The sequence below is a fragment of the Cyanistes caeruleus genome, chromosome 2 (assembly GCF_971803275.1).
Source record: "Cyanistes caeruleus chromosome 2, bCyaCae1.hap1.1, whole genome shotgun sequence".
Taxonomy (NCBI): domain Eukaryota; kingdom Metazoa; phylum Chordata; class Aves; order Passeriformes; family Paridae; genus Cyanistes; species Cyanistes caeruleus.
The window spans coordinates 59,363,229-59,376,988 of NC_141702.1; the positions used below are offsets into that span (position 1 = coordinate 59,363,229).

A 13,760-nucleotide genomic window follows, 5' to 3' on the forward strand; every position below is an offset into this window, starting at 1 on the left:
TTTTAATGTCCTTGAATAATATTAAGTATTGAAGGTGCTTGTTTTTCTTTCCATGAAAAAAGATTCCAGTAGCTCCAGCTGTGCCTGCTGTTAGCTTGGTTCCACCTGCGTTTCCTGTCACAATGTCTGTCCCTCCTCCTGGTTATAGCCCAATTCCTCCACCACCCTTCTTGAGAGCAAGTTTCAACCCTTCACAGCCACCTCCAGGTAAGACAGTAAAAATAAAATGCAATGAGCATAGGCAGTTCATGTGCATCTTTGTCCATCAGAGTTTTCTGTCAGCTACTGATTACAACTGAGGTTGTAGGTTTTGACTCCTAAATTTCATACTAGATTAAAATTACTTATATCTAACTTGGTATTATCTTTACCAGTGTATTCTGTTGAGAATAGGAATCATAGCTTTTTACCTTTCCAAAAAATTAAAATTTGAAAGTACTTAAAATCAGCCTCCTTACGTTTCAAAAGTTTGAAGCTCTTGATTTTCTTCTTTGGATACTACTGGCAGATATCACTTAAAGATGTGCCTGCAGATCATCTGTAGTGAAGATGGGGTTGTTTTTGAAAACAATAACCACAGTTCCTTCTTCCTGTTAATGTAGTGTACAGTGGTGCAACTTTTTGGGATAAATAATGTGGGCAATCTTTTACTGCAGAAGTTTTGCTTTTCATGTAATCACTTGTCATCTTTTTTCCATATAGGTTATATGCCTCCTCCAGTTCCACCTGTTGTCCCGCCACCTGTTGTCCCACCACCTGTTGTCCCACCAGTTGTTCCAACACGTAAGTTTGATTGCTCTAACAATTGTTTGTGTGTGATGAAAAATTTCCTTTGTTTATATACTCCTTGTTATTTAATCAAAAGCAAATTAATCCCATGTAATGGGAAATAGCAACACAGAAGTTGCTGTTAAGGTGGTTTAAGCAGGCATTGAGAAAAACAGTTAGAGAGTTTATAATGTTGACTGAAAATTTATACCTAACATGGAGTTACTGAAAAAAGTTATGGCAAATTGTTAATTATTCTTAAGCGTAGTTCAATACTTGAACCTTTCTAACACATGTAGCTGTTACTGGAATTATTTGGTCTTAGTCACTGAATAATATATAATAAAATATTTTAGTTTAGCATTCTAACTGTATTCATTTAACATTTAAACGTATGTTTGACTACTGATTGCTTAGGTTTGCCTGCAGCTCATGATCTCTAGAAAAAAACCCTAAATATTACATTGCTGATTGAGGATTAGAAATTTATTATCAAAAAATATACCAGTGAGGGTAATTAATTTCACTTCTTTTGATTTATCATCCTGAGTTCTATGAAACTAAATTTGAAGGTTTCACTATATGATTACTGTGATACACTTCTGTTATTTCTCTACAGCTTTAGTACAGCCTCCATTACCAATTGCACAAGAGACGATGAAGGATGTTCCTTTTACTGGCCTTGTTCTACCAGTTGGCACAGTTACTAGCAATCTAGCTACTCCAACATTATCTGCTGGAAGTGTTTTTAATCCCCTGCCAATCAACAAACCTGAATCAGATGACAAAGTATCACATCTTACAGACCTTCAGATTTCTTCCAGTGAAAACAGTAGATCTGGTAAGAAATGTTTTCATTATATGATATGATCGTGTACAGGAAACATCACACTCTGAGAGATTTTTGCAAATCATGGTCCATTGAGCTGGTAACTACAGAATAGGAATTTTTGGGTTGTGTAGGGTATCATTCTGAATTTAATTTGGGGAAGTGGTGAGAACCATTTTTGTCATCAATTGATCATTGACTTCTAGAAGCTTATGCTCAAATATGTTTTTCTCATAGTCTCAAGAAATAAAGCTGAGTCTGGGAACCATTAGAAAACTTCTTAAAAATGAAGTTTGATGATTAAACAGAAGTAGCAATGAAAAGGAGCAGGAGAGGGTAGGATAGTATAACATCTGTAGAATTTCATCAAAGATTTTAATATTTTCATTGCATAAATTGGGTGATGGCTTTGGGGTTTGTCAGTTTTAAGCTGCTGTACAGTCTTTACTATGTAAAGACATTAATTTCTGTGGCATAGTGTCTGTGTATCATCAGTGTGATTGATATAATGTATATTAGTTATAGAAACTAGGACAGGCCTTGTCAGCAGTGTCATCACCACATGCATTAGCTGAACATGGATTAAACTGCAGTTGTTTTGAATGCTGCATGTTATACTGGTATTTTTTGTTAACTGTTCTTCTTGTTGCTGCATTTCAGTGCAAAGTGATGTCTCGAGTAGCTCTGGACTTGTTGGAGGAGTGCAGCCACCCAGTGTCTCAAGCAATTCTGGGCATCCTGGAGAAGGGCCACCACCCACTGTCTCAAGTAGCTCTGGACTTGCAGGGGGAGTACAGCCACCCAGTGTTTCAAGCAGCTCTGGACATGTAGGAGGAGTGCAACCACCAACTGTTCCCAGCAATTCTGGTCTTGCAGGAGGAATGCAGCTACCTGCTGTCTCCAGTAGCTCTTCTCTTGCTGGCGGGATTCAGCCAACTAATGCCTCAAGTAGCTCTGGACTTATGGCTGGAGTGCCACCACCAAATGTCTCAAGTAGCTCAGGGCTTCTAGCTGGAGTCCATCCACCCAGTGTCTCAAGCAGCCCTGGCCTTCTGACAGGAATGCAGCCACCCAGTGTGTCCAGCAGCTCAGGAGTTCTGGCAGGAGTACAGCCACCCAGTGTTTCAAGCAACTCTGGGCTTCTCATAATGCCACCACCCAATGTCTCAACTAGTTCTGGACTTATGGGAGTGCCACCACCAAACATTTCAAGTAATTCTGGACTTCTGGCAATGCAGCATCCAGCTGCAGTTCCAAACATGCCTCATTTAAATATCAGTAATCAAAGAATGCCAGGAATGCCTGTTATAGATATCCGTCCAGGCCTAATGCCCCATTCCCCTGGACCAAGGTTTCCATTAATGCAGCCAGGAATGCCACCACAGCGTACTATTCCTCCTCCCGCAATCCTTGATCCATCTCTTCACCCACCACCACCTCGTGGTCCTTTTCCTCCAGGAGATATTTTTAATCAAACAGAAAGACCTTTTGGAACACCAGGAAGACAAAATATTGATAACATTTCTAATCCAGAGAAAAGGCTGCCACTTGGAGGTGATAACATTCAACAGGAGGGAGACAGAGATTATCGCTTTCCTCCAGTGGAAAACCGAGATAATCTTAACAGACCATCTCCAGTAGATGTCAGAGATTCTGTTGGACGACCACCGGTTGATCCAAGAGAGGGTATAGGAAGACCTCCAGTAGATGGAAGAGAACACTTTGCAAGACCACATATAGACATGAGAGAAAATTTTGGAAGACCAGGTATAGATAACCTTGGCCGAAGAGAGCATTTTGGTTTCAATTCAGACAAGCACTGGGGACAGAGAGGAGATTATGATGAAAGAGAGCACCATGCCTTCCCTATTTATGGTGGCCCTAAAGGTTTCCATGAAGACAGAGAGAGGTTTCGACATGTAAACTATAGGTTTGATAGTAGGAGTGGTGGTCCCAGTTGGAATAGAGGATTTGAACAAGATGCTCACAGAGATTTTGATGACCGCAGAAGACCCTGGGAAAGACAGAGGGATAGGGATGACAGAGATTTTAATTTTTGCAGAGAAATTAATGGAAACAGGTTTGGAAGAGACAGAATGTCAAACAACTGGATCCCGCCTCCACATCCACGGGTTTTTGAATATTTTGATGGGGCCACTTCTCAACGCAAAGTTGATAATATGCCCCAGGTAAATGGTGAAAATACAGAGACAGAAAGTCAGCCTCCAACTGCACAGGTGCAGGATGATCCAGAACTTTATGAAAAACTGACATCTTCCGTCGAGATAAACAAAGAGAAGAGTGACACAGAAGCTGATATAGAGAGTGAACCAGTGGTAGAAAGCACAGAAACTGAGGGGACATAATCATCACTCAGTAGGTAAAAGATACCTTTTGTAAAGTTGTCATCTCTCTGTAATAGATAAATGGCTGACTGGACCGTAGCAGTTCACTTTTGTCTGCCAGAATTAAGTTAATCTGATGTTCATGTTCATCTTTCACTTAAATAACTGTACAACTGACTTGTATAGAACACTGTTCTTAATTTGAACATGGTAGGTAAACGTTTTTTGCTTTTGGTTTGTTTATTTTTTTTTTTAATTTTATTTTATTTCATTGGTAAAGCAGAAACTTGCCCCCAGTTGCTTTTAATTTCACAATGATAAATGAACAGCTTGTCAAACAAAGACTTCCTATGGAAGAAAATGGAATTTTTAGATACTACCCTTAGTTTGGCTATCGAAATTGTTATACTTGAAAACAGGTGCTGGTGTATCTTGTCCGTGTTTTTAGGCTGCTGCAGAATTTTAAAGTATAGATAAAGCTGTGATATTTTATGTTCCTACAATTCGGCAGAAAAAAAAAATGGCCCATGTTACTTAAGGAGCATAACACAGAGATTAAAAGTGATTTTGTAAAATCTACACTATAGTCTCTGTTTTCTCTAAAGTAAGTGTTTGTGATTTGTTCCTCGTACTGCAGTGGGTTTAAAAAATGAAAAAGTACATTTTAATGTTGGGTGCATTTTGTTTTTAGATGCCAATAAAGCATATTTGTTTGATAACAGTGTTTTAGGTATTGTATTTTTTTAAAAAACCTGCAAGCTTTAAAAACTTGGAGTCAGCTATGATATGTGCTTAGCCAGTTGTTGCAAAAGGTTTATATTACTTTTGTAAAACCAATGCAACAGTTATATGTGCGAGAAGCATATGGTTTTTACATCAAAGATCATGCAGTCATATTAGTTTATGTAAATAACATGTATGTAAATATCTGTGTAAAATGTTTGTAGATACCACTTTTTCTGTGTGTGCCTGTGTATGTGCAAGCACTCACAGAATGCTGTAGGCACTTCAATAAAATTTAAATGAAACTAGGTTGTGAAAATTTGCCTTTCACCTTCTTTAGGTAGTAAGATAAAACTTACTTCACTGCAGTACTGTCAGGCTTGTATTTATCTGCTCATGCTCATTGTTACAACATTCTTACTACTTCTAGAAGGTGGAACATATATACTGTAAGAATATGCAGGAGGATTCTAGCTTACTTTTTAAAATGCAGATATGCATGAAGCCAAAACTTAAGCAAATACTTGCATTTTCTTATTTTGTAATATATTTGGTGTTCTGGATAGATAGATTTAGTGTTTGAGTACTTTGTGGTTAATTGATTTTAATGACTCAAAGTTCAGAAATGTTGCATGAAAAGTAAAAAGCTGATGTTGGTCTAAAAACCCTACATGTTTTTAACAGAAATTGAGAGTAGGGGGGTTGTGTTTTGATGGATCTTTTTAAATTGTTGAGGTGAATTGGCTGCTTAGGTAAATTAGTAGTGCTGTTCTCTCCTGTTTCACCTACTTTGCTGTTTGTGTATCCTTTCAATTGGTGGTGAAAGATTAAGCTGTAGGATGATGTCAGATTTTCAGTTTGTTCCATTCAAGTGCATTTCACCAACTTCTTTCAAAATAAGTTTTGTTAAAATTCTGTGTCTGAAAGCATCCTTTCACTCAGTTTTAAGAAAGTTGTTTTCCTCTTGCATAATAAGATAATAAGGGTAGATTCTGTTACATGAATGCCCCTTTGGTAAAAGAAACCTTTTTAGCTCTGATTAGACTTTTGATCTTTGACATTAAATCATTAACATGCAAGTTTTATTTCTTCTTCTGCTTCCCTCAAGAGGGTGAAAGTATGAAAACATCACATGAGTGTAAAGCATTAGCATGCCTTTGAACCTAGAAGCAAGTTACTCATGTGTGTGTAGTCCTCTTCCTCTAGAAGGTGGGATATTTTTTCATGCTGTGTCATAGTTGAATTTTCCAGTTCCAGGGACTTTTATTCTGGATAGTAAACACCTTAATGAAGGTAGCCCTTGGAAAGAGTGGACTTGAATCAATTATTATCTATTGTGCAAGTAGTAGTCATTAGGTATGCATTAAATAACCACTGCTTTGTAATGGACCTTGCTGATGTGTTTATTACCAAGAACGTGTCTTGGGAGTTGAGATGAACAATATTTAAAGGTCCATGTATTGTCATGGACAGTCTGTCTCCAAGAGCTCAACCAATGCTGCTGCACCACCTACTCATTGTGTTCTGGTCAGGCAGACTTGATTGTGTGAAAGCCCAAAAGCACAAAATAGCTCTAAGGATGTTTTCTGAATTTAAGATTAAGGGGTTTTATTTCATTTTAATACGTTCAGTTTGAAAAGGCTTCAGTCACAGACAACAGAAATAAATACTCAAAATCAAACACATATTGGCAGTAGCTTTACTTTTTAAACATTTTGTTAAGAACCTCCTGAAAACTAGAGGTTATTCTGTTGTTCTTCTAAACTGGGACTGGCAGTGTGCCAAGTTGTTCATAGTATGAAGTTTTAGGTAAATTACCAGGTGAGAGTTGTTAAACAATTTGGTTGGTAGTGGTATAGAAAAATGCATTTAATGAATCTATTACCTTTGTTAATATCTTTCAAACATTAATAAATTGGCTACTGTACATAGATGTTACACCATCAATTTCTAAACACTGTTTTTTTGTAGAATAAAAGTTTGTTGTACAGTCTTCAGTTGCATCATGTTTGCAGCTAGAACTGTTCTATTTCTTTATTTAAATAATGTAGCATGCAGATGTGTATTACCAAAAAATAGCCATATTTAGAAACTTGAAGGGACTTTATATCAGTGAAACAGTCTGGTTTCTTTATCAGTTTCTTTATTCTTCATCTGTAGGAAGTTACAAATGTTTCAGAGCTGTAGTGAAGACTTTCCTTTTTTATTGTAGATTAAGCCATCATAAGCCAATATGTGCACTGAAAAGAACTGTCCTGACACCTGGACCAATTCTTTGATGTGATTCATGGGAGTGACTTTTAATTTTGGCTTTTGCAAAGGAGAGAGTGAGATTGAGACAGAAAGAAGATGGGGCCCAGGCATTGGGGGTAGCAGTTCTGGCTTATGCCTGTTTAAAGCTTGCTGTAGTGATGAAAGGTTGTGGATTCTAGGAACTGAAGAAGCTGATGTATGATTCACATAACTAACAGATATATTGAAAAATATTTTGGGTAGCTTTGCAGGCAAGATGTATTTTGGTACACGCTTTTACTTGAAAACGGTATGCATCATTAAGTTGTTTGACATAATTTACCGTTTTAAACAGACTGTGGTTCTTTCACTGTAGTGCATTTGAGTAGAACACTATATCCATTAAGATGAAATGTAGCCTTCATTTGCTATAGGGACATGATTTCTATGCTGAAGCCTTTTTCTGTGAAGTACTGGTACTCTTTATTTTTATGTGTGGTACTTCCTTTTGTTACAGACTCAGGGGAATATATTCTGTTAGATTCCATTGCTTCAGTAAAGTTCTATAACATACTTAGAGCCACTTCAGTGATTTAAATGACTTCATGAAGTTAAGGAACTTTCAGCCTCAGTAAGTCAAGATGGGAGTACTGTAATCAAGCCAGTAGTGAGGCATGCACAGGCATTACTTAAACACAGTTGGAAAATTATAAAATAAACTTATGTATAGAAGATATTTAGAAGATAAGCCAATTTATTACAGAAGTCTCTGAATATACAATTTGAGCAGTTTTGACCACGTGCAAGAATATTTTCTGCTGCTGAAACCAAAAGTACTCTTGACTTTTTCCCCTAAGTCACATCTTCAGGTAATTTGATTTGAAACTGATAGAAATGGATCCTAAATTTCATTCTCTGTCCTTTCAGTAATGGGGACTGTTACTTGATAATGGGAGAGCTGAACAGACAGAATCCTCAAATGATTTGGGTTGAAAGGGACCATAAACATCATGTAGTTCCAATTCCCATGCCATGGGCAGGAGCATTTTTCACTAGACCAGGTTGTTCAAAACTGCTCCAGCCTGGCCTTGAACACTTCCAGGGATGGGGCATCCATTATTTCTCTGGGCAACTTGTTCCAGTGCCTCACCACTCTCATATTGAAGAATTTCTATCTAATCTAATTCTGCTGTACATCAGTTTAAAGCCATTGCCCCGTGTTCTATTACTACATGCTCTTGTAAAAAGTCATACTCCAGCTTTATAATTTTAAAACCTATTCAGAATATCAGGTATCATCAAGAATAGCTGGACAAATTTTTGTTATTAATTCACGTTATTAAAGAATCTTTCTTTCCCTTTTTTGTTACTGTTGATTCAGGTAATTAAAGGATCTTTCCCTGTTGTGATATCTACTGCTGATTTTTTTGAATTTTGCAGTAATCAGATTTTTCTTTCAACTTCCTTTCCAGAAGTAAGCATGCACTGTGAAGCCATTTACTTGTGTAGATGAGAGATTGTTTTAAAAGGCATAAAGGCAGGATGTCATTTTTTTAATTTGAAGCTGCTTATTTGAAGAAGAATGGCAAACACATCTTTCCTTAATTGTAACTAGTCTTAAGTTTTTCCTTGAAGGGCTGTCACAGTGATATTGTTCACTCCACTTACTTGGTTCAAGTTCTTTGGGTACACAATAAACATAATTTAATTAGTGTATGTACATGATATTTCATAGTCAAGAAAAGTAGAACTACTAAAAAGAAAATTCATGACATCTCTTTGAGTAATAACTTACATATAGGATCTGAAAAGTGATTCTTGTCAGTGATGAAAGTCTGTTAATAGGGTTTTTATTGAAGTTGGTAAACTGTAAAATTGTATTTGCCATTAGTCTTTTATTCCTATCTTGCACGAACTTGATGAAAAAGGGTTGTCTCTGTGAATATCCTACTCTTAATATCTTTTAGATGCTCTGCTACCAAAGATTAGAGGAGGCAGTTCTAGCAGTCTAAGAATGCTTGCAAATGAAAAGGGTTTTAAGATATATTGTACAGTTGCAGATGAATATGTTTTCTCATTCAAAGAGTTTAAAGTGCACATTTCAGCACTTTCATAGTAACAGTGATATTAGTTGTATCACTGGTTTACTAATGTTACTCTGTACTCTGTCATTTTTCTTTTAAAGTCACTAATGCTAATTTTAAATTTTCTTATTTAATGAAATTATACTAAAGCCCTCAGTCAAGAGAATATTTTGTGCTTTGCAAAAAAGCTGTACAGTCAGAGAGCATTGTAACTTGTAGGCCAGTTGAAGATTTTTTTCCTCCCTGATTTAGTGTTTCAATGCTTCAAAATTCCTCTTGAATGATCTTCTGTATGCATGTCTGTGTCATAATGGATATGCGTTCACATTAGTGTGTGTTAAGGTTTCTGTTGAAATGCAGAAAAACAGATTCTTTAAAGCAGATGACATGACTTGATGTGTTTCTCAAACATTTCACAGGTAACTTCAGAGCCATATTGATTTGTGTACTAGAACATTACAATTGTGTGCAAGCCAGTGCAAGAAATCCTTACTAGGTGAATAGGTGAAGAGTGTTAAATGGATAGAGAGCTGTTAACTCAGGTGTAGGTTGGTAGGATTCACCTAAGCCCATAGTTGCAGGGCCTTTGGATCTGAATGTCACTTCCACGCCAAATAGAGATTGTATAGTAAGTAATGAAGCTTTTTCTTGATAACAGCGGGAATTAAGTAGAAATAAAGTGTGTAAAGTCCTTTCTAAAAATGCATTCACCTTCATCCAGTCAAAGGAAGCTGTCACTACCACCTCAGTTCATCAAGGGCAAAAAAATATTTTGGATTTGTGCTGTTTCTGGGGTAATCACATCTCATTCAGCAATGCAGTGAAATGCAGTTTTAAGTGTGCCTTCAGTTCTTCCTTTTGAAAAGGACCATTTATTTCAAACTTCAGACAAAAATGTAGAGAAAATCAATAAATTTTTGTCTGTAGAATTTGAAATGTGATTTTGAGTTCAGTGATTTTCTTCCAGAAAATCTTTGTAATTTCAGTTGTGTAAATACATAAATAGTAAGTGTACACTCAACTTTAAAAATGTTTACTGAAGGTTGTGCTAGTTTGTCCACTTCATTTTCATTTTTTTTTCACATGCTTGCATTACATTATTTTATCAACTGATTCTATCACAGAATTCCTTTTACAGTAAGTTAGAAATACCTTTGAATTATGTCATTCGGTTGCATAACTGAGATGTTTAAATCTAGGACAACCGTAAGTCTTTATCTTGAATCTCATGGATTTTTTTTGTGCAGTATGACTACCAGTATAGGTAATTCACTATTGAGGACCCTAGTGGTAAAGCTGTCTGTGATTAAAAGTAAAATACTGACAGCAAATTAAAATTCTTGCTGACTGTTTTGGAATTTTGCTATTTATTAAAAGCAAAATAATGGCATCTCTCAAATTCCATGTTGATAAAAAAAACATATTTAAACTATGAACTTGGAGGGCTGAAGTTCTATGAATTGATCAAATGAGTGAGGTGCCCATTACTTCTTTTAGAATGTAAAACTTTAAAGTGACTAGAATAAAATGTTATTTTTACAAAATATTTAAATGTAATTTTAAAACTTTGTGTTCATACTGCCTGTAGTTTCTGTGTGTACACTTCATACATGCTTTGTTCCTCCAATCCTCATTTCATGATCAGAAGCACTGTGGAAAACAAGAAAGTGGCACGAAATAGCATATTCTAGCAGACACTGAAAATACTGTACAGAGTGGATGTATATGTAAACCAGTGGACAGATAAGGTTATTTTCAGCAGCAATAGCTTGTTAGTCTAACTTGAAATGAGAAAAATATGCAGTTAGAAAGCATGAATATACCTTTTTTTTTTCAGATTCAGCAGAAGTTAGTGTGCATTCTGATTAAATATTTACTAATTAACAAGCAAGCAAGCATCCAAAGATTTTAAATACTCCTGATCTTTTTTCTTAGTATTGCTCATACCTCAATTAAAAATGAACACCCCCTCACCCTGTCCCAACAGCAAAAAAAATCCCACAAAACTCAGGTAGGTGTAAATATTTGTAAGCTTACAAGGTTCTTGGAGGTACAGCTTGATACAGATGTTAATATACCTGTTTGGGTATCTAAATACTTTAAAACCCAGCCAAAAGCATGATGAACTATCTCACTTGCAGGGAATGTGCTAAGTTTAAGTGTTGGTGTAAAATCCAAGATTATTTTGTTCCTTGTTTATCTCCTAGTCCAAATACTGCCCTTGTTCAGGGTTCCACTCTGAATGCTGATTGGAGAATGTTCTGATTAATGCCTGTGTTACCTGTTCAATAAGTAATACATTCTATGTATTGCATCACTGTAATACAGACACCAGTGAGGAGTTGGGAGTGATGCTGTTTAAGGCAAAACTATCACAGAAATCAAAGGGGGAGATTACCAAATTGTGTGAATCTCAATCCCAATCTCAATCATTGCTATTAAGGAATGACTACTAGGACAGAGATAATTACTGATTACTTTTAATTATCTCAGTAGCTAAAGGGTGCATTTCACAATAGTATCCCAGTTTGACAAATGCTGTCTGCAGCATCTCTTGCTTTCTGCTATCTGCAGAAAAAAACTATTTTCTTGATTAAAATTGTTACATTCTTTCATGTTATTGCTAGAGAATTTAAAACACTGCTGCTTTAGTGTAAACCAGTATGCGCCTCACTTGTTTACCAGTGGGACGTAACTCTTTCATTAGGTCCAGGATTTCAAACTCTGTCTTGGGTGTCTCAGTTTCTTTTTCAGGGCCCTTTAGAAGAGCAGGTGATAGAAGATTATATGGTTCTAGTTTCCTTGATTTTTCTACTGCTTTTAACACAAAGCCTTCTAGGTGATAACTTTTTTTCCTTTCAAATTCTCTTTCCTGTGCAGGTATTTATGAGCAGGCAGTCCTTATAAAGATTTTATTTGGATTCTAAGAGTATGATGAAATAGATAGTATAAAATGTCTGAAAAAAATTGCAAACACTAGACTTGTCTAGTCCTGGGCTAGGAAGTTCATAGAGTTCATAGAGAAAGGAAGAAAGCAAATTAAAGCTACTTCAATGCATTGGTCTTATCTTCTAGCTCTCCTAAAACAATTGTACTTTCTAAGTAGATTTTTTCACTGTAGCGTGTAGAGCGGCCCTTTCATACGTGCTCACTGTTCTTTGTTCAAAATCTGTGATGTCCTCTAGCTTTCTTTTCTTCATCTGCATACTGCTTTTTTTTGAAAGCTTATGTTTTATTTAAATAGCATTTTTTTTCTTCAAAGGATTTACAAAAATGAATGCAATAGGTTAATAAAGTTTTCTTATTTCATTTTACAATGTGCTGCTTAACTCTCCTCAATGAATTTCCTTCTCCATGGAAAATTCTTATATTTCTGTATTAACCAGAATAGAAGTAATGAATGACATGTAAAAAAAAAAAAAGAGAGAAATAAAAATTTTATTCAAAATTATATATATTTGTCATGATAGTCTGGTTCTAGCATGTTCAAGAATGTAACTAAAATGGCATTTTTCACACGTCCTGGCATATTGTCCTGTCTAATATGCAACTTGAAAAATTGTGCACAAGCTAGAGCGGCCTCAGGAGCTGTCCCATGCAATTTGTACATAGTAGTGAATACCAAAGTCTTGAATTTTCCTTTTCCACTCCTCTCCTTGTCACCAGATATTCTAATTATGCTTAGTCAGAGTGAAGAAATTTAACCAACCAAAGATTGGCTGAATGCTATGAAGAATTTCACTTTTCCCAGCTTGGAGAATGAATTTGTTCTACATGTCTCTCATCTTGATACATTAAAGTAGACAAACATAAATCCAAAAGGAACAAATCTGTGAAAGCAATTCTGTAAATATTTCTAGCATTTTTTAGCATAAAAAGTCTACTAAAGAACTGGAAAGGTTTTAATTCATGGGCTGTTTTACCATCTGATTGGCTTTTTCTATCACCCAGTTACTTAAAAATTACATTTTCTTAGTGGCCCTTCTCAAGAAATTTCATCATTGCTCTTTTGTCTCACTTTTTTTTTTATTTTCAAAACTGGGTCTTAGTAAGTGTCTTAGAATGCAGCTTTGAAATTACACATCTTGTCTTACAGTAACACTCTAGCATTGACTTGAGCTACATACCCCAAAACACACAATACATTAAATTCATTACTGTGGAACTATCAGTGTATGTTTCTATATCCATTTTACAGAAGCTTATGGAAAGCTTAGCTGGAGAATTTACTGAGTACAGTAGGAAAGGAAACGCAGACTTCGCCTTCACTTTTCCTTTTGCTGTGTATGCTGCACTTACAGTCTTCCTGCAGCTGACACGTACTTGTTTTGTCTTCCATCTTTGCTGTGTCAAGGGAGTCAAACAGGGGAGTGTTCCCATACAGATTTAAGTGCACATCATCTCTGAAAAACAGTTGAACATTTAAAAATCTAAAGATTTAGTTGGGGTTCTAAATCTGGCTTGCTATGAAACATTTGGTTGGTTACACCAGATATTTTACACTATTTGGTGTCTTATTTTTTTAAAGTAAAGCAAAACATTTTAAAAGCAAAACAGAATACTGTTTTATATATAAGAAAGGTTCAGTCTCGTTGGTGGTTGATTTCGTTATGAGAGAATACAATCCCAGTCTTATACCATAGAAAATGATGTGCTGGTGAACTTAGGCAAAACCTTAAGTACCCTGACCTTTGGCTAGAAAAAACACCAACCACAGCCAGTAAAAGCACCAACCACAGCCTTCCCTCACTCCCTGTGAGGTAGCACAGGGAGTGCAAA

The 13,760-nt window shown here is 36.1% G+C and overlaps 1 protein-coding gene across 17 annotated transcripts in view; it reads left to right on the forward strand.

Annotated features, from left to right (window-relative positions):
- The window catches only part of SCAF8 (SR-related CTD associated factor 8), a 156,983-nt gene that overhangs the window by 53,199 nt on the left and 90,024 nt on the right, over positions 1-13,760 (forward strand). For 9 of the 17 annotated variants that reach the window (XM_086877313.1, XM_086877319.1, XM_086877316.1 and 6 more), the window contains 4 exons: positions 63-207; positions 703-783; positions 1,388-1,609; positions 2,258-4,661. In XM_086877313.1, coding sequence (XP_086733439.1) covers positions 63-207; positions 703-783; positions 1,388-1,609; positions 2,258-3,963 — 2,154 coding nt within the window. In that variant the 3' untranslated portion in view covers positions 3,964-4,661. Of the gene's footprint in view, positions 1-62; positions 208-702; positions 784-1,387; positions 1,610-2,257; positions 4,662-13,760 lie in introns of those variants that run through there. The other 8 variants (XM_086877315.1, XM_086877314.1, XM_086877321.1 and 5 more) reach the window with 1 other exon arrangement.